This window comes from Tetrao urogallus (assembly GCF_951394365.1).
Source record: "Tetrao urogallus genome assembly, chromosome: Z".
In the NCBI taxonomy this organism is placed as follows: domain Eukaryota; kingdom Metazoa; phylum Chordata; class Aves; order Galliformes; family Phasianidae; genus Tetrao; species Tetrao urogallus.
The window spans coordinates 6,671,744-6,692,701 of NC_136816.1; the positions used below are offsets into that span (position 1 = coordinate 6,671,744).

The following is a 20,958-nucleotide window of genomic DNA, read 5'->3' on the forward strand; positions in this document are numbered from 1 at the left end:
ATCCATATTTTCTGCATTAAGCACATTGATAAGCTGACTTTTCTTCGAGACTAACTCAATAGATGACGATGCCATCACATCCAGAAGATCGAACAAGCATGTCTATTCACACATGGCAGAGTGGGAGGTTTGTGCAAAGATGGACAAAGAAATATGCAGAAATATGAACAGATGCGAATGAAAACAAGGTGATTTGTTTGAAAACGGTCACTCAGAAACATAACAGTGCTGAATGGGCATTTTTTTTCACATTATCAGAAAGGTGATAAGAATATGTTATTATATTCTTGTCATCTTAGTAGTAGCTTAAATTCTATTTGTATGTTTCATATCTATGTGAAAACTTCACCTGAAGTGCATATAGCTACAATTACAACTCCATATTCCACTGTCCAATGGGCAGTGACTATCATAAATGTCATTCAGAAACATATCTGCCCTTTTGTCAGCAAGAGAAAAGGCAAGGATGATGAAAAACTCTGAGATCCAGCTCAACTTGCACAGAGCCACCAGGGTGCAATACGGGCTGTAGAGCTCCTCACGCCCAGGGGCTTCAGTTGACGTCAGCCTTCAGGTCTGTGTGTCCATCAGGGCTTGGGGAGAGGAAACAGACTTGCACCTCCCTACTAATAGAAGTGTTTTCCAGCTGTGATTATGTATTTCACTGGACTTCAAACCTATAATCCACAGCTTTGTAGTGGCACTTGTAACGTAATTGCAAGCTGGTACATCTGATTGCAAAGATCACTGATAATTTTGCTGTTCTACTGATTTCTTTCTAGCATGATCATTAATTAATAAACTTCTTAATCAGTTTGCATCAAGCTTGCATCAGTTTGCATCTTGAGTCTCCAGCCTGCTGGGAAAGTGTCAAAGCTTGGCAGTAACTGCGTTAACAGCAGACTGAACCCAACATTTTCTTCAGCCTGCCAGTGTCCAATTGCCTGCCAAAACACAGTATGAAGTTAATCACTCATTACTTATTGCCCAGGTCCTTGATAATCTGCACAGCTGCCCTTGACTAGTAAAGAAATCTGAAGGCCAGAGCGTCCTTCCTCCAGAATCCAGGTTATCAGAAATTATTTCCAAATACTGCTGTCACAGCAGACCTCAGTGCAATGTGGGATTAACCTCTGGCAAATAGGCAGCTGGAAAACAGACACAAGTCTCAGGACAAACTCTCCCATACATCCCCCTACAAATGAATGAGGAAGGCTCATCACACTACTGGCACTACTGAACATTTGGCAGAAACAAATGAATTGCTGTTTATACAGTCAGCAGTACCAAATTTCAGTATTCCCTGACCTGTAATTTCTTATTTTTCTGCTTCTACTAAAAATCAAGTTTGGCAAACATTAATCATGTTTAATTGAAGTTGGAAAAGACTACTCTTAGTACAATGAGACAATTTTCTAAATAGAAGAGAAACTGGCACTGAATTCCAAATTTCATAAGGGAGCTTTTGGCTGTTGAACGGTCTCAAACATTTTGGCTTATTATTGGATACATGAGATCAAGCTTCGGACATTTGCCTTTAACATAGCAAGGCATCAAGCTTTACTTTGAAACTGAGTCAAAAACCTTTCATGACTTCATCTCGTTGTCTATAGCTCACATTTATCTACCCTTGCTTACATGTTTACATTCCTCTCTCATAAACATCCTTCTTCTTTTGCTGCAGGTAGCTGTTTCTACGCAAAGTACAATTACCCCACGTTTCAATTCAGGGGCACGCTGCCATTAATTGTAACATGTGTTAGACCCAAAGGAGTCTAAGGTGCTTCTGATACCTCCTCCTCCTTTGGTTCATATATTTGAGTTCCAGCAGTTCCATTGGTGAACCCGGGGCCACTTTCAAGTTTTCACATGTCCATGCTCCCGGAGCAGTTCGTTTAGCCCCATGTTTACCAGCAATGTTGGAGACACTCAAAACTGGAGTGTTATGAACAGCTTTGATGGAAGTTCTTCTGGTTTGAGCAGAGGGCTGAAACCACCAGCCTGCAGTGGCTGCCCGCATCAGTCGTTCCAGTTGACAGTTGCCTTTCTGCAGGACCATAGCACCACACGACAATTTGGAGAAACAGGGACATCCTGAAGCCTCCAATCCAGCCCATTCGTGTCCCCAGCAGGTTCAAATGTGGGTCACGGCTTTACCCCATGAAGGCCTCCTACAAGGAGGGAGATGACACCACCTCCCGTGGGCCCTACTCTCCAGATGGGGAAAGCTTTCCCTTCACTGCAGCCTCTATCCCTGCTCAGCTCACTGCACGAGGCTCAGGGCCTGCTCCCAGAACTGCCACAGCCCCATTGGTGTTGCTGCTGGGGCTCTGCCTGCTCAGGACTGCACAATGCTCCTGTCCAGTGGCAATGGGGATCCCTGTGCTTTCCTCTCACTAGCCCAGGTCACTCTGGTCTCCTTCGGTTTGTAGTCACCTCAAAATTGACTAGGTGCAATAGATCATCTCTGGGCAAAGTATAGGGATGTTGAAAAGCACAGGCCCCTGGTGTTCCACAGGATCAGACAGCTGCTCTAGGAGGACATATACCACGATATCCCCAGACAACTGAGCAAAACTGAGCAACCTACAACTCACCCACAAAAAATTGTCGCTTTTCCAGCTGTCAGAAACCTTCCTTCACCTCTTCTATAAAGTATGTGAACACTAGAAGGTGGGAAGTTGTTGCTGAATTTCCTTACCAAAAAAAAAAAAAAGTAGGAATTTCTCTTTTCAGTGACCCTTTATAAGTCTGCAAGCAACAGGAATTAGGATCAGAGAAGAATGCGACAGTAAAAATTCTCTAAAGGTCTATTTCCCTGGAAATCCAACTGGAAACAAAACGTTGCTGTAGGGTGTAAGGAATCAGAACACTGACAGAAGACATTCGCTGATTTAGTCACTGATACAAGTGAACTAAAAACACACATAAGTATTAAGGTACGGGATTAAAACTTTTCAATAGTTGAGGCTAAAATCTTGCTTATGGACAACAGAGGCCCACGGAGTCACTCTGGTGGAAATCAATGACTCCTTAATAGAAACAGAGAAACTAAATTTGGAGACTTTTAGAAACTTGTCATTTTAAAAGTAGTACAGTCAGACACCAAGTTAGCAACATATGACTGGCTGTCAGTGAGAACCTGTATCTCACCATCTCAGGTATTTTTATTTTAACAAGAAAAAGGTTCCTTCTTTATTTAATGATAAATAATTATGATCCCATCAGATACATTCTATTAAAAAAAAACACACAGCAGAAATTAAAACAAAAATTGGCATAAATTTTATTAGAATAGTATTTTTCCTGAGCAAGATTTACAACACAGCATGCAGTATTTAATAACTTACTTCACTATACATTCTGCACTAGTGACAGTTGTGCAATAAAGGTAGCAACTGACAGATTTCCAGCTTTTAGTCATTTCAAAGTGGCAGCATATTCCATAATCAGAGTTCTACTGTTAGTAGTTAGTAGTGTGAAGTTCCCAACGCCTGTGAAGCTGAAGTGATTAAATTCAGCAGCACACTTGAAGCTCTTTAGTCTTCAAACAGAACTTCTGTGTTAGAATTTCGAGATGAGTTCATGACATTATTTTTCACAGGCTTAGGCAACACAATCAGCAAAACTTATCAATCACAAAAACTTATCAATCAGCCTCTTTTATAATGGATAAACTGGCTGAAAACGCAAAGGGAAATTACATTGTTAGTAAGGCAAACAGAATGTCAGTACAAATAACTGAAATCATCACATTTCTGATAAGTTCTTTGGGTGAAATGCTGAGCTCGTATTGCAGGAGTCCAACATATGTGTACAGCACAAAAAGGGCCACGTGCTGTAACCAAGGTAACATAGCACAACTGATTTTTATTCACAGAAAATGGAGCCCGGCTGTGGCTGGATTCTTTTCAAAGCTTTAAGTATTTAGTTGTAAATTATTCTTTTTCAGGAAACAGAAAGGAACTCTGGGCATACACAAACAAACAAACAAACAAACAGCTTTTCTTTCAAGAACTGAATGCTGGATATTTTGGGGAAAAATGAAAGTCTGAGTTACCAACTAACTCATTGCATAAAAGAGACGCTGGACAGCTATCCTGAAAACAGAAACACACTTCTGTTACAGTGAAGGAATGTTACAAACAATGGTAAGCAATAAGGCAACAGCACCTTCTCAGATCATACGTGTAGCTCCTTTGCAATGAAGACAGAGCTATACGGTTACACTAAAACACAAAACAAATACATTTCTGCTTTGTCCAAAAACAAATATACCACCACACAGCACAGATTAGTCTCTGTTCTCAATATTGCACACCAAACTTGCCCAAACTGTAAAAGAATAGGTCTGGTTAATCTGACACTGCAACCTTCACGGTTATTGGAGTTCTATACTTCTTTATTTTCAAGCAAAGCAAAGTTGAATATTTGCTGGCTGAACTAGTAAGATTGGCAAGATTATTGGCCTGAATTCACTTAGTAAAATGCTAATCATGCAAGCTCAAAGCTGTGCTGATCTCTTTATCGGGATTAATAAATATATTAATCGCAGTGTAAAAAGAATTAGTTTTATCTTCCAACGCGGATATCACCCTGTTGTTCTTGGGGAAATTAGGGAAAAGCCTAATGCTTTAATCTGAACCTCACGCTAACTGCCAATAGACAAAGCAGCCGCAGCAGTTTAGACACAAAGACTGATAACCGCTGTTGAATGACACAAAGTTTTCTGCTTTGTGCTTTGAACGAGCTCAATTATGCTGGATCACTGAACACTCAACCGCAGGATGGCTCAACAGCCTGTGACAGAATATTCTAGTTGGCATTTACATGCAGAAAGCTGCTTAAATAATGACACAATTCCAACGTGCAGGGTGCTACCATTTATGCTGCTAATAGCCAACACATTGCTTGCAGGAACAGCACTGCAGATTGGTTTACTGTACATGTAAAACAAACAAACAAACAAACAACAAACCAAAAAACCAAAACAACTAAAAGCAGAAAACTAAGCTCCTGACCTTTAAAAGTCCTAATGAAGGAGTAAGTCGTGTTTTAAATGAAGATAAAGGAAGGCATATTTCAGAATTGTATCATATACAAAAGAATGCTTTAAAAAACTTTTTCAATCTCCTGAACCTCCCAGATTAGAGAGGACGCATCCGTTGTTTTTTTTTTTTTTTGTGGAAACACTAAAAATTCTGGCTCTGTACTGAGCAGGGGAAAACTGACACACCTGAAAGAAATTCGTGGGGAAAGAAAACAACAACGCCTTCCTTTATCCGAAACACATTCAAATTTACCTAGTGAGCCCATACAGCAAAGGAACTCCTGATCATGTTTACTTTTACTACCGAAAAAGCACACAGAAAAAATGGGTTCCTCCAAACCACCTAGCTAGGCTGATATTCCCCTTAACAAGACTGCTTCAGACAGACGGCACCGCTACTCTGTTTCTACCCACCCCTCCTAAATCAGGTCAATGATTGTCACAAGCCTGCTGCTCACACCGACAGATTGCTCTCCGCGCCATGCAGTATTACACATTAACAGTGGAGAATTTTAAAAGGTCATTAGCATATCACGCTCTTGCACACTGATGTAGAATGGCCTCCCAAAGATGAAGGAATGCAGACCAGGTTTAATCTTCTCAGCCAAAGCCATTATTATGTTAAGATCGCCCTCTGCTGTTAGGTCGAGATCTATCTTTAAGCTACGAAGAGATTTAAAAGGTTTTTTTCCTTTCTGCCTGCAAGAAAATAAAAAGAAGATTCATACAAAAGAACAAAGTAAGTTTCTCGAAGCCTGCTTTCTATTATTATCTGTTCACTTACGTGTCATCCTCTATGTATTTTATTAAAGTTAAAGCTTTTCTATGAAGGACTAGCAGGAACTGAGCAAGGAATGTACTCCTTAGAGACAAGCCAGGTTTCAGATGAAAGATCTGTTAAAAATTATATGAGAAAATTAGCTAGCTGTAGAAATTCAAGAATCACTTTAAGAGTGTAGAATAAAAAGAAGCACTGCATACACATATACCACATCCCTGATTACACTACAGTACGTGCATTAGCAGCAGATTCATGGACACACTGAAGATTCATTCTTACTTTGCTTGTTGTTCAGATGCAAGCAATCAATCTGTTTTACAATTCTATTTGGATGAAGTATTACTTTCACTTTAAAAATGGTCTGCAATGAATCTCAGTCTGGTAGGTGTTATTTTTTTTTCAATAGTGTAAACACTGCTGCGCAGTAATAGAAAATATGCTTTGGTTTTATACGTAATAAGGAGTTTCAGTATTATACCAATACCACAAATTACACAAAACAGTTCTTTTTTTAATCACTTGTATTACCAGACCTACATTTCAAGTGGTCAGTTCTTGATGCCTTTTGCAGTATGCAGAAAACCATCACAGTATCAATTGGGATAACTACTGTAATTTTTACACTACTGTAATCATTCTTTGAAGAAAGAGGTACCACAACAGCAAAAGTTAAACTAACACCATGATAAATTGTCACCAGATGTCAAAGCACTGTTCTCTAGTTCTTGTTCTTTCTAGAAAAGCAATTACTACCTGATCCAGGAAGGCTTTTACTAAAGTGTCTCGATGCAAGATATCTTGAAAAACATTCCTAATGGAAAAAAAGAAAAGGCAAAGAAACACATGATAATGCCATGAAAAGACAGTAAATGTCCAACAATTGTGCATAGTAATAACGTTACAATTTACAATCTGGCAGAAATGCAAAGTGCATTAAAAATTTTAGTGAATTATAATCCTGGTATGAAAGGTAGCACTTTGAGGAGAAATAAGCTAAAACCAGAAAAGCCATCGAGCTTTATCAAATACACTTAGCTCTGGCATAAATGGGCAATAATATTAACATAAATAAACATTTAAAACGGGCAATAATATTAACATAATGACATCAGAAACATCACAGAATTTCAGCAACCCTTAATGCAACAAAATGACTGAGAGAACTGATAAATTCTGCAAAACAAATTCAATTTCCAATTGCTTCTTAGAAGCAAAAAATCCTGTACTGTATCAGAAAGTACCCTTTACTATCTCGTCTCAAATCAAGCAACTTTCTGAAGTGTGGGAGCAGAGTACATACAAATCCGGTGTGAAGCTCTCATCTGTGTGGATAATAGGATCTTGAGACATTTCTTCATCTGAATTAGCCCTCCAAAATGCTGTCAGCTCAGACCTCATATACCGTCGTTGGTTGTAGATGTGTTCATGACAAGGGGGCATCTGCTTCACTGTATTGACATCTACATCTATGTGTGTAGTAGGGTATGGAGCATACATCACTTGACGGAAGGGCAACACAAAGCTTCCTGTTGCATCCTGTTTTTGGGGGGAAAAAAAGCTGTTTTTAATTTTTTTTTTACAGCTATATTGGAACAAAACAGCATGAAAATATCAAGCCAATCTTTTAAATTCCATCCCTTTACACATATTTTGTTTGAGACAAACAGCAGTTGTAGTCATTAAAATATCCTTAACACTGCACAATTCCCTTAATGTAACAGTGAAAGTAAGTCTTGAGGCAACCTGCGTATTACACTGCACTGTCTGCTTCCTGAACTCATTAGCATGACAGTATTATATTTATTTGTCAAGTTTAGACTGTTCTTTAGAGCAAGAAGCATTATTTTTCTATTTACCCTCAATAACTGCTGTAGCTCTTTTAAAATACTTGGAAACTGTAGTACTGACATAGGCCAGTTCTATTCTGGTTCTGTATCCTTTTTGGGACTCTAGTCCCAAGTAGGCAGCAGACTGTTACTCTCATACCTTGAAGAATAGGAATGATTCTAAACAATACACAACAAAAGAAATCGTTGGGTCATAAAAAAGACTGGCTAGGAATTGTAACATCAAATAGTCACAGGCATAAGCTCTAGCATCAAGGAGAACTCAAGAGAAGATTACAAATTTCTTCAAACATGAATGCGTATATAAGTTTGCACATATATGTGCACACATGCACTCAAAAATGTTCTTAAACCACAGAGGAATAGAACTTTCCTAAATGTACTTACTTTGAGTAAACCTTGAACAAAAAGCCCTGACTCGTACTTGAAAGAAGACTCACTTCTGCAGAGTCTGGAACATTTCCGCTCTGACGGGGTAAGGAACAGGCACAGCGTTCTCACAATCTGCATTGCAAAGAACAGTTTTGAAAAAGAAGAAGATTCCAGCAATTAACTGATCTTCACATGCAATTTCTGACTTACACCTGTTGATTAGAAAAGACAAAACTTGAGTGACATCACAGAACGGCTACATGTTTAAATAATTAAGATGCAAAAGATGGAAATCCAACTTCCTGCCAAATGAAGAAGAAAACCTAAACTTTTGGCAACTTTTTTTTAGTCAGCTACACAGAAGAAATAACTTGTCTTCCAATGCTTCTTCCTATTACAAAAACATGAATTACTGTAATTATTCCCTAGCCTTCTAAGCCACTCATTTTATTTACTCCCCATTGGAATGTCAACTATTGTCTCCAATAAGACATATCCAATTTTATAAGCATCCACACTTATTTCCTCATTAATTTCCTCAAACTCTCCATTAAAAGCAACAAAAACATTTAATTATTTCAAGCTCCTACATTGCAACAGCTGCAAGCAATCATCTCCAAACACAAACACATATTTCTCACATAGTCAAACACGTGTTTTGATGCATGCAAGAAGCATTTTTGTTTGTTTGTATTGCTTTAACAAAAGCTAAGGTTACCATTAAGAAAGCAATTATTTTGGAACACAGCACCATAACAGCATGAGCACGTTACAGATAAAGATCCATCTAAAATGCATGAAATTTGCTCTGCAGAGATCATGAGGCTCATATTTTTCCACAGCCTTTTTTTCCCAAAGCAGCCAGCTTATCAATATACGTGTTAATAATCATTCAGATGTTGAAGCCTCCTTGTTAGTTATTATGCTATCCTGGCAATGTGCAAAACCTACATCTCTGAAACCAAGTGTGCTAATAACTGTTAGCGGACTTCACATAAGAACAGAGTTTTCTTTTCTCTGATTCTCTTGTAGCCCACAGTTATTTTTAATTGACCACCAGCATATATTGTTTATTTGATCAGAGGTGCTTGATCAGCACTGCCAAAGGCACATCAAACACCGCATTACTTCTCCATATTTTTATAAAACCATCATGAACTGCTTAATTTCAAGTGACAAAACTACTAAAGATGCTGAAAATTTTCAGAATCTTTTAACAAGACATGTTTTCCTGCAGCAAAGAACCCTAGATACTGTAAAATACATAGTATACTATTATATATGTATAATATAATGAATACATACTCAACAGGCTCAATGTTCTTAATTTTCATTTGACATCAAAGTAATACGAATATAAAAAAAGCACAGATTTCAAAAATTATAGGTTTCTTTCTCAAAGAGAGTTTTGAATCTCACTGAATGAACTAGAACTCAATTACTATCGTATTACAATTAAAAGCAAATCAGACAGAAAAGCTCAATATGCAGAAAGATTTCCTATCAAAAAATAAAGCTACCTGGACGTACTGCTTCTCCACATGTACCTTGACAGTAGCACTGTTATGGTCTTCAAGTATGGAACTATTGATACCACATTGCCCAGAGGCACCTGTGGAAATTGAGAGCTTACCAGGCTACACATCTACAAAGAGCTTTACCCTCACACAGTACTGGTGTACTTATTATTTGCAGTGGTGCCTAATACCTGAAGGCTCATTTTTTATAAAATCCCTTTTCTCGCTCACGGTGCAGGGCTATCCTGAGTCAAAGGGTTTTATTAAAGGACTCAGCTATGAACAAAGAGAGGGAATTGATTTTGTGAAGTACGTTCTCTAAGAAAATAACAATTTCTTCACAATTTGCCTCTGAATATCCTAATTGAAAACTGACTTCAGTGGTTTTATTAGAGGAGATGGTTATCGTACAGCCTAATTAAATGCAAGATAAAAGCAAGCCTTTCTGAACAAAACACACATGCACTACAGTAACCTGTAAAGAAACATGCTAAGAAATATTTCAGTGAACTGTAAACAGAAGAGTTATCTCCTCTAGCAACTGATTTCGATTCATATGAAAGTATCAACTTGGAATAATCAAAAAGCTGTGTACAAAAAACGTACCTGAAGAATTTCACATAAGGAAAACATCTTCCCTTGTTTTTTCCTTCACATACTCAGTAAGCTTAAAGTAAACACCAAGAAACTCTCCATATACACATAAACATTAGAGAAGAAGCAGGTCAGGTTATAATTTCAAGTTGGTTCAAATTAAATATTTGATAACAGACTTACAAGGGAGTTGAAAATAATAACAACATAGGAAAAAGCATGTCTACCAGAAAAAAGTAATTATTTTCCTATTCTGGAATGACTGCTTCCAAGAGTGATCTTTTTTTCCTACATAGATCATAGTGATACCTACAGATTTCACACTTCTCCATTCAGAGGTACAGCTAATGCTGCTTTATTGTTTCTAAACTTGAAATCTCCTGTGGATCATCCCTACTGATAAATTCTACACATATTTCAGCAAGTTTCTTTTGTTGCTATTGTCCTCAGCTTTTAGGGCTTGTACTTTCTGATTTCTCTGGAAGGTCTTCTGAGTCAAACCTAATCTACTCTGTACCAGTTAAACTGTACAGATATTTACTAATTAGGATTTAAACAGACAGCAGATGAAGAGTCAACACAAACACAAATATGAAGACAAAAATGCTGGAACTGATAGTAATGGTTTAAGATTCCAGTAAACTCGCTTGTTTTAATGTGCGCATGACTATGGACACAACAGCTTTGAAGTTCCACGAAGCACAAGCATTTCTTTCATTATGATGAAGCACATTTCTACCTCAGAACAAGCAAAATTATGCAGATAATTAGTTATTATACAATATCTGCTGACTTTGCTAAACTCAGTGAATCAGCTGCTACGTGTTCAGACTGTACATTTGAGGTAGCAAAGTTATTTTAGAGGTTCAGACTCATTTATTCCTCACTTACGTGCAGCATCAATTAAATTACACTCTCTGGTTCTCTTATAGTTGCCAGAATACAATTGACAAGGGAATTTTTAGGCAGAATTATCAACAGTAAGATAACCAAACAAAACATTCTCTCTTCCTACTGTAAGTATGCTTATAGACAAACCTTGTTACAATAATATGCTAACACTGCTGATAATCAGCATTCAAAATTCATTTATTGGAAAGTATATTACCTTATTAACTTTTTCTGCGCTGCTTCCTACAACTACAGAACAACCACAGGTCTGCAGATGTGAACTAATTGCACTGCAAATAAAAATAAATGTGGGTCAATGAACTCAACCAGACTTTTCAAATAAAGCCCTTATCATTTTAACAAGAATAATTAAGAGCTGCTAATCTAACTGCAGGCCTATACTACGGCCCTCACACATGCTGAAATCCAAAAGTTCGGCAGCATCTGTATTTTCACTTCGGTGAATAAAAAGATTGCCAAGCCAGAACCACCCAACACCACTTACAGAGCTAACAAAAACTGTTACTATTTAGCTGTGTTACAGAATCCAAAATCTGGACACAGTCAGAAAGCTTTCCCCAATATCTGTTAGTAGATGGACCCTATCTTACTAAGGGAGGCTTTGTGAGGTGATGAACCTGTTGTAATAAACACCTCTCATTTATAAGGACTATAACAGCTACATTTGGACTGTGAAATCCTAGAGGTGGACTTTATGCTGGACCTGACACTACTTCTTCATTCCAATTTTATTTTAAAGAATTAGACTAAGGCCACGTGATTTCCTCCTTAGGGGTAGAAACAGGTGTTTGTTTCATTTGGAGGTTACCATAAAAGCATGACTGTATTTTACAGGTTAGTTTTGTTAATATGACAGTCCACTTAGCCTAATCCAATTTTTATTCAGTGGCACTCTTCCAAAGGAAGAGACCAAGTTGCTCTGAAGTGCAAATTCTTCTAGTTACACATTAAAAACAATTGGGGTGTGGGGAGAGTATAATTCAATAAAAAGTGCTCTACAGGCCATACTATCAATTAAACACAATTCTGTTTTTTGTTGGTTTTTTTTTGTTGTTTGTTTGTTTGTTTTGGGGGGGTGGATTTTATAAAGACCTAAGCCTATGATTTACACACTCACAGACTTTAGGTACCAAAGAAGAATTGTATTTCATTTGGATTCTGCTATCAAGCAAATGACCCTGTGACAATGGCAAGGCAGCTGCAGCTGTTAGCCCAGAGCCATTCTTTTAAGTAGAAAACAACTTTTATAGCATTTTGTAGACTAAAATCTCAAAAAGTCAAACATCTAATACCAGTTCATATGCCAATACAGATTTGTATACACACATGTAAGTTTAATCCATGTCAGTATGGCATAAAACAAAACTGAAATTCATACTTGAGGAGAAAGCCTTCATGACAACTATCCCCAATGTCATCGTCGTTCAGTACTGTGTCACTGATCTGAAAACCAGAGAAATAAAAACAAAGATCAGAAAAAGATGTACATCTCAGAATTAAGTGATTTTTGATTCTGATAGGAGAGGACTGTTTAGGATCTATTTAAGCTGAGTTGTAAGACTGCCAGAAAAGCAGTTTTAAAAAGGACTTCTGACTTTGACCAAAGCGTTTTGAAAACAATGAAGCAATTTGATTTTTAAACTTTTTTTCACCAATAATACAGATTCCTCTCAGTGTTTTTTTCCTAAAGCCCTGTCCAGAATATTCTAACCTAGCCTATGTCACAAGATTTCTACTTCTTCCACATGAACACTAAACCACGCTGAAACAGATACCAACATTAAAAGGCAAATACCTCTCCATTCATTTTGTTTTGAATCAAACAGCCTTTCCACACCACTCTTCCTTAGCAAGCATGTCAATCCACGCAGCCCATAGCTCTGACTATTGAAAATGCTGCAAGTACTATTTACCAAACTAAAACTGTTATGACATACCCTAGAGCACTTGGGATAACTTGAAGGGTACAGAAATTTATGACATGTTTATTTTTCCTCCAAGGAGAGTACCAAATTGTATTGGCGAAGTCATTTTCTAATTCGGAATGCAAAGAAAACAGGGACTTACATCTATTTCTTCTGGAACACTGTGTGATTTCATAGATGAAAGGAGCTCCATCACAGGAATAACTTCTCCTGTTAGCATTGGAATGATGCTCTGGCCCTGTGCAGTAAATAAAACACTTGAAGTGCGTTATAAGAAGTTACTAACAACCTAAACATGCAAAATGTATTTAACTTCCTATTGTGTGAAAGTGTAGTTATCAGTGTCAACTGATCCACAGACTTCTTTGGCATTGCTCATCACCAATTGTGAACTGGAAACATGCATTTCACTTTTCAACATCATGTCTAAAATACACTTCTAAGGTGTTTTGCTGGTCAGTTTGTTTGGCCTACACAGGGCGTGTTTGGAATAAGATAATCTGAGCGTTCCACACCACATGCAATTACTGTTAAACACTGTAGATCCAAAGTCTTACAGTAAACAATGGAAGGAAAACAAAACCAGGCTATTGGTTATTAACATACAAAATCATGTCATCTTTCACAAGAAGCTGAAGCCACAATTCCACATTTAGTTTCAGAAACAGAATATTATACACTAATCCTACTACAGCATTCCAACAGGACATACTGCGTACATCTCTGTCACTTGAAAAGGTAACAACCTTTATATGAGGAGAGCGTATACCTATGGAAGCTACTACCTTTACAAAGCTTCAAGTTCAAGTAAAAGACTTCCCCTTCTGAAACGTAACATTCTTCATAGATTTCCACTTCACCCACAAAGTGATGAAAATGTATATTCCTTCATTTTTTCATGGCTTCCATCATCCTGTCTTCAGAAAGGATGTCTTTTGTGCTTGTCAGTCAGTCCAAAGTATCTTCTTGGATCTCAAAAATAAAAGGCAGCACCACCAACTTCTACCGTCACCAGATCCAGTCAAACAGTTTTGTGGTGATGTGCCATATGCATCTACCAGACACTCTTACCTGATCCTCCATTCTCTCCGTGCCTTCCAAGACAATCTTCTGGAAATGCTCTTGCCTCTCCTGAGCAAGAGAAGCAGTTAAAAATATAAATGCTCTGGTACTTGGTTATATACGTATGCACACAACAGTCATACGGCACAATTTCTTGCCTGTGGAGTCATGCTTTCGATGTTCAAGTCTTTTTCTTTTACAGAGGTGACATTAGTAGGAAGTGACTTCATTTTAAACAGATCAATGTTCTCTGCTCCAACCCCCACCAAACCTCTCGCATGCTTGGGCAGGAGTAGCAGATAACGGAGTGTGTGATGACAATGATGAACATTTTCTTCATTAAAGATCAAGAAAATGCCAAATGATCAGAATATGGTGCGGAACTCCATGAATTTCTATGGGTCAGATGGGTCAGGTACAGACTGATGATTCCTGATACAGTTAAAAAAAAAAAAAATTTCCAAAACAAGGAAAATTATGTTTGGGGAAGGCAGGAATACCAAGATTTTTTTTCCACATCTTGAGACACTGACAGGTCTTCAAAACATTGTCTTATAACCAACTACAGGAGACACAAAGCCTCAAACTACACAAAATACACTGTACAAAAGACAGGACAAAGTTCTCAAAAGAGACTCATCAGCAGCTGAGCCTCAATCACTGGCACAACCAACTCCGCATGCAAAAAGAAAAAAGAAAGTATCTTTTACTATATGCTGAGACATTATTGCCTTTTTAGTGGTTACTTTTAGTCTCCTGGGACTGATCTGCTTGGAGTCGATCAAACTCAGGCAGGAGAAGAAGCACAACGCTTTTCAAACAGGTGAATAGGTGACAAGCTGCAGCAAATTACCCTAAAACAGTTGTAAAACCTGCCTGACCGTCTGAAAGAAGCTTCAGTGAAAAGTAATACTGGAACTAAGCAGATTCCTTTGGGGCATGGTGACATTCACTTTGACTTCAGAGTTGGTGAACTATGGCATATTCAGTAATGGTGACACTTTGCTTCAAAAAAGTCAGTCTTCATGGAAAGCAGGCTGAACAAATATTAGCCACTTCTTTCTAGAAATGTAACTGCTATAAGCATTAGATAAACCTCCAGAACAAAATTCAGACAAATGTAAGTTTTCTCTTCCCATAAAGAAAACTTGCTTGAAGTTGCTTGTCTTTGCCAGAATGAATGCTGTTCCATGTCTTCCCTGGTCTTTGAGGTCAGGTTTCTTCTCCTCTACAGATCTGTCTGGAACTGTTGAGTGTCTCTACAGAGAGCTCATGAGAACTGAAAATCACTGCATCTACTAGAAATGCCAGAGCAGATACACAGTACCTTTCAGATACCTCTATTTTTTTAATAGCCATATTTGCTGAACTACCTCAAAACAAGGAATCACAGTAATTAGGCCTGTTTTTATTCCATACTGTAATTCTACAATGCATGCTGAAGTTTAACCTGCTATTTTCATCTTCTAGTTAGAGCTGCATGTGCAGATACATGCAGGCTTACTTTTCTTCTCTTCAAAATAAAATAAGACACTAAAGTGCCTTTTTTGGAATCTTTTGCTTTCTTTCCTTGACCTAACTGGCTAGCTACTTCAAGGTCACCTGAAAAAGAATAACAAACAACAGGACTAATTTCAGACGAAACTAGTAGAAAACATTTTGTCATTCCCAAAGCCACCTGAGGCCATTCCTAGTATGGGAATAGATTGATACGGATCAATGTCCAAAAAGGGGGAAGATATGTAGCAGTTAAGAAGGACTGACAGCTCTTATCTGACCACTCACATTACAAGTCAGTGGGGAAGACACTAAATGACAAGAGGAGGAATAGGAGGAATGTAATCAAGAACAGAAGATAGTAATTTTGATACAAGCTAAAGTTCAGCAAAACAAAATAGCTTTTAGGAATGAAATATGTGTGTTTCTAGTCTACTGAAAATGAAGGCTTATATCCTATTCTTCCTCTGAAAAATAAACCTCATTATCAAGGGTAGATGTGAAGGAAGACACTGCCAGCCACCATCAGGCAATACAGCAAGAAGCAATGGAAGTCGTTAGTGTAACAGAAAGAAAATGACAATGCAGAATTTAACGTCAGCTTCTTATTTTTGGACTCTAAATTAGTTCAGATTAGAGAACTTAAGAAGGAAGTTTAAAATATGTTTATTAGAGGCCTCAAAACAGAACAGGAACAAACATCAGACAACTACACATCACCATACACATTACAACTGACATGCAACAAACTGCTCTAAGACAACTTGTACTCCATGAAGACAACAGAGATCCTTTTTTTTTATTTTAGTTTTTATTATTAGAATGTTATTTATTTTTAACAAAAAATACATAACAATTTTCTCTTAATGACCATTATGCACCCAAAGGTAAGAGCTGCAACTCTTAAAAGAAAGAATATTTTAATTTTTCCTTTTTCAGATTCCAAAAGTAGTAATAATTAATTATTAGTAGTGTTATAAAGTAATAATAATATTAGTTTTGCATAATTTAACACCTGCGGAACTCCTTGATGATACCCTTCTAGAGAAACAGAACTGAATACACATAGAATGACATTAATTCCATCAGTTCTCTTCATTAAATTCAAAAATGAAAAAAACTGATTTGAAATAGTAAATTTATAATACTGTCTGGTTTAAACACAACAGTTAACACAGTTAAAAGCAATTATTTAAATCAAATTCAGAGAGATGACAGATTGCACAAGACAGCCAATTTAACACAGTAGCCTGGTACATGCTTAAATAATACCATGTGGCTATAAAGGACAAATCACCAAGATAAAAATTCTAGCCTCAAATTTGGTGCCATACGGATAACATTTTACTTTCAAAATTCTGTATTTATACAGAAGTCAGCATTCTCTGAATTTTTGTGCATGGATTGCCACATAACAGGTGTCACAAAACAGCTTTGCTCAAGACAACTAGGACAACTGCTTTTAGTAATGAACAATAAACCTACCTTATGCATCCATATTCTTCCTTTCCTTATAATATGTGTTAATCTATCCACGCATACTCTGTGAAGAGGCAGGTAGAAGGAAAGTTCACTTTGTGGAAGTATAATCGACAGTCCGTATGTGCTTCTGTCTCCATTCCAGTTTCCATCAAAGATTAATGACACAATAATTACCCTTTTTTCTGCCAAGACAAAGAACTTCACATCTATTGCACCACTTTCTGCATTCCGAAGTATTTCTCCATTCAGGGTGTGGTTAGCAAGAAAAGTTATTTCACCGTCACTGAGAAGTACCTGATCTGTCTTTGGGGCCCAGATGTGCCGTACTCGGGGGCCAAGGATATTGTCCCAGTAAGCGAAAGTGGCAGCTAATAAAGGTGACTCGCCATTCATAGAGATCTCTGTTTTAGCAACTGCAGGAGATGGTGGTGGACACAGAGCTGACATGGCTGCTTCTTCTCTTGCAAGTCAGCTCACATCACCTAGAATAGAAAGTTTTCTGGGGAAAAAGAAAGGGACAGTGATCATCATTATAACATTTTGGTTTGTTTCCAAATAAAACTTTAAAAGACAGCTCTGGCTTCTTCACCTAAGATTCCAAAATAGGCTTTATTCAAGAAGGAAGTTCATATGCGTACCTTCCTTATAACACTGCGTCAAAGAGACCTCAAGTAGCCTTTACTCACAGCACAAGCATGATGAGTAATATTCAACTGCCGTAAAAAACCCGACAGAGGCAAGCACAGAAAAAGGGGCCATCCCGGCGGCCGGGATACAAGGCGAACCCTCAATCAGCAGCAGAACGCAGCGATGGGAAGCGCTTCGAGTCCCTTGGACACAAAGCCCACGGCACACACCCCAGCAGCTCCCAACGGCACCAAGTCGGGCGCTGCGTGACACCACAGAGTTCCACCTTCCTCGCAAGTCATAGCGACATACGCAGAACGCAAATTAGCACGAGTGGCTGTAAAAGCCAAAACGCGCTCATGGGGGCACGAAGGCCCACGGGCAGAGCCGGGCTCTGCACACAGCTGCCGCCCCGCCTTCCCACAGCCAGGCGCCGCCGAGGCCGCTCCTCCGGCCCCTTCCCAACAGCAACGCGCTGCGGGCCGCACCGCCCGACTGCAAATCGATCAGCGTTATTTTTCACTACCGAAAGGTCCCAAACCCTGTGCGGGCGGGTTCCCAAGTCCGGTCCTCCACCTGCCCTCCCTCCGCGAGCGGGAAGCCACGGCAACCGGCGACCGGCGGCCGCCAACGCCTCACCTGCGCGCCCACCGCCCGGCCTCACCGCGCCGCGCATGCGCCCTGAGTCACCCGCGCAGCTTCAGCCACAGCGCTGCGCATGCGCGGCACCGCCCCCCCCCGTGTAGGCGCCGCGGGACTGAGCGCCAAGGTGGCGGCGTGCTGGGTTCGGTCACCCCGCGGTTCTCATTTGGCTGCTGTGTGAGGTACCCCTTCACACAGGAAGTTTTTAATAAATTAGTATCTTAACAGGTTATGTGTGCAAAACAGTGAACGTGCAATGTTTTGGGCGTTTGTTTTGTAGAGAACAGCAAGTGCCTCGATGTTATTTCCACAGCATATCAGGAAGAAAGTCGCTGCAGATGTTTGGTTTCTAGAGCTATCTGTTCATAGACAGCCTAAGGAGGAGCAAAACACATTCCTGTCTCTGGTTCTTGAAGATTGTAGAGTAACAGAATGGTCTGGGTTGAAAAGGAGCACAGTGATCATGCAGTTCCAAACCCCTGCTCTGTGCAGGGTTGCCAACCAGCAGACCAGGCTGTCCAGAGCTGTATCCAGCCTAGCCTTGAATGCCTGCAGGGATGGGGCATCCACAGCCTCCTTGGGCAACCTATTCCAGTGCCTCACCATCCTCTGTGTGAAAAACTTCCCCCTAATATCTAACGTAAACCTCCCCTGTCTCAGTTTAAAGCCATTCTCCCTTATCCTATCACCGTCCACCCTTGTAAATAGCCATTCCTTCACCTCTGCTGTCTTGGAGAGCCCAAGTCAGGCAGGGCGGAGCAGCCTGGAATTGTCATTTCTGAATCGCACCCTCTCAACCACAAAAATCACCCTTCTCAAAAGGCTGGTCATTTTAGGCATGTTAGGTTTACATTTGTGTGCAAGCAGTTTCTTCCCATGCCATGCAAAGAAGAAATGCATATCATCCTCTCCAGCTCATGTAGTTGTTGGCTATAAGCTCTATAGTATGCACTGGTACTGAGTATGGCATGTAGTGGTGCAGGAAGCATGGGCTTCAAGGTAAGTTTTGTCTCTAAAATGTCATGGAGCCTTGCATCAGACACGTGTTGTTACTGCATCAGTTTCCCATTAGAAGATGCTTTAAGGATACTAGGTATTAAACCAAGTCATTTATTTTGTGCCAAGAGACACCAGCACAAAGTAAAAATTCTTTATTTTCTTTTGAAGTAATAGATGTGTCTCTAGCTGCCTGAATGCTGCTAATGGCAGTCTGTATGTCTGCCAGATGTAGCTATATTGACCTTTTTTTCTTTTACTTCAGTTTTTAATATTTTACCCAGTCAGAGAGTAACAATCCCATTATATTATGAAATGAGGAGACTAATAATAATTCTGCAAGTGCGTTTTGTGGACACATCAGAGAAGTGGTGACAGGCTGCAGTGTAAGCGCAATTTTTTCCCCAGATATCTGGCTGCAAAACCTAATGCTGTGCATCTGCAAATAAGTTAATTAGAATGTGGAAGACAGAAAACGAAAATGAGCTCAGGTCTGAGCACAAGACAGAAAAACACATTTCAGTGCTGTTTATGTTTTCAGTAGGGCATCCTGCATTGTTATCATGACTGATGCCATATTTTAAGATTAGGGAGTGTGTTGGCAAAAAGGGAAGGGGACGAAACAGAAGATAGAAGAATTCAGCTACTCAACCTGGTTAAGGTTACGTGAATACAGAGATGGAAGGATCGTAAAGTATTCCTTCGCTATTGTGCCACAATGGAATCCCTGGCATGTTCTCAGGCCAGATCTTGCACTCCCCTATCCCCAGCTTCCTACAGAAGAGGGAAGTGGGGAATTTCCACACTGTTCCTCCTAGTGGTTTAAGGCTATAGTTTCACACTCGTGTTTAAACAGTGAAGTACACTTTGCACTCTCTATCATGCTTATGGAGTCTGTTTCTTTACTACGTTTAACTTCTTAGAGGAACCAGAGCAGGAGGCCATGCAAATTGGAGTTTGACCTGTGAATACGAATTAATTCCACACAAATCCTCATACTGATTCTACCCATATCTTACTAATGGGTACTTACTTTGAGTGGTACTTTCATTATCATGTTAATTCTTTACAGTTCACTAAATGCACAGAATTGGCAGTGTAAAGACCTCTTAATTCACGTGACAGAAGGCAGCCTGCAATTCTAGAGCTGTTCAGTGTAAGTTAATATTCAGGTGTAACTTCAGGGTCCAAAATTTTGGAGAGGCCAATTATTTTTTTTTTGCCAAGGGGACTCCTAAGACTTTTTTTCACCATCCTTTTTAATCACCTGCAAAGGGTGATTTAATTTCTGAAAGAGAAATGTGTGTATTCAATCCCATGAGCAAATGGTGGTGTTATTGACAGAAAACTTATGCAAACAGCTGGTGCCTGGTGGAACAATCAGATGATACACCGGACATCCTGTGTCTGGAAAGATGGCCTGAAGTTTTACACAAGAACAATACAGCTTTGTATGGGATGGGTAGATAAGGTGTGTTTTTAGGCAGTAAAGAAAATGAACCCCTGCGTAGTTGCTGAAACCACATTGCAATTCCTCTTAAGCTAGCACATATTTAAAAACAGGAAACCAAATTTAGTGTCTCTATATTGACTAGAAATAATTAAAATACCAAATTCCAGAAGTAATACAGTTTCTTTTATGAGAGAGCTGTGA

General features: G+C 39.1%; 1 protein-coding gene across 1 annotated transcript; it reads right to left on the reverse strand.

Annotated features, from left to right (window-relative positions):
• Positions 1-5,562: 5,562 nt before the first annotated feature.
• Positions 5,563-17,486, reverse strand: C9orf72 (C9orf72-SMCR8 complex subunit; the record flags this gene model as incomplete). The annotated part of the gene is made up of 10 exons (XM_079548627.1): positions 5,563-5,749; positions 5,835-5,944; positions 6,585-6,642; positions 7,132-7,367; positions 8,066-8,182; positions 11,270-11,342; positions 12,452-12,516; positions 13,141-13,236; positions 14,070-14,129; positions 17,043-17,486. 10 exons carry the CDS (start codon positions 17,484-17,486, stop codon positions 5,563-5,565), a joined length of 1,446 nt encoding a protein of 481 aa, XP_079404753.1.
• Between the last annotated feature and the right edge of the window lie 3,472 nt (positions 17,487-20,958).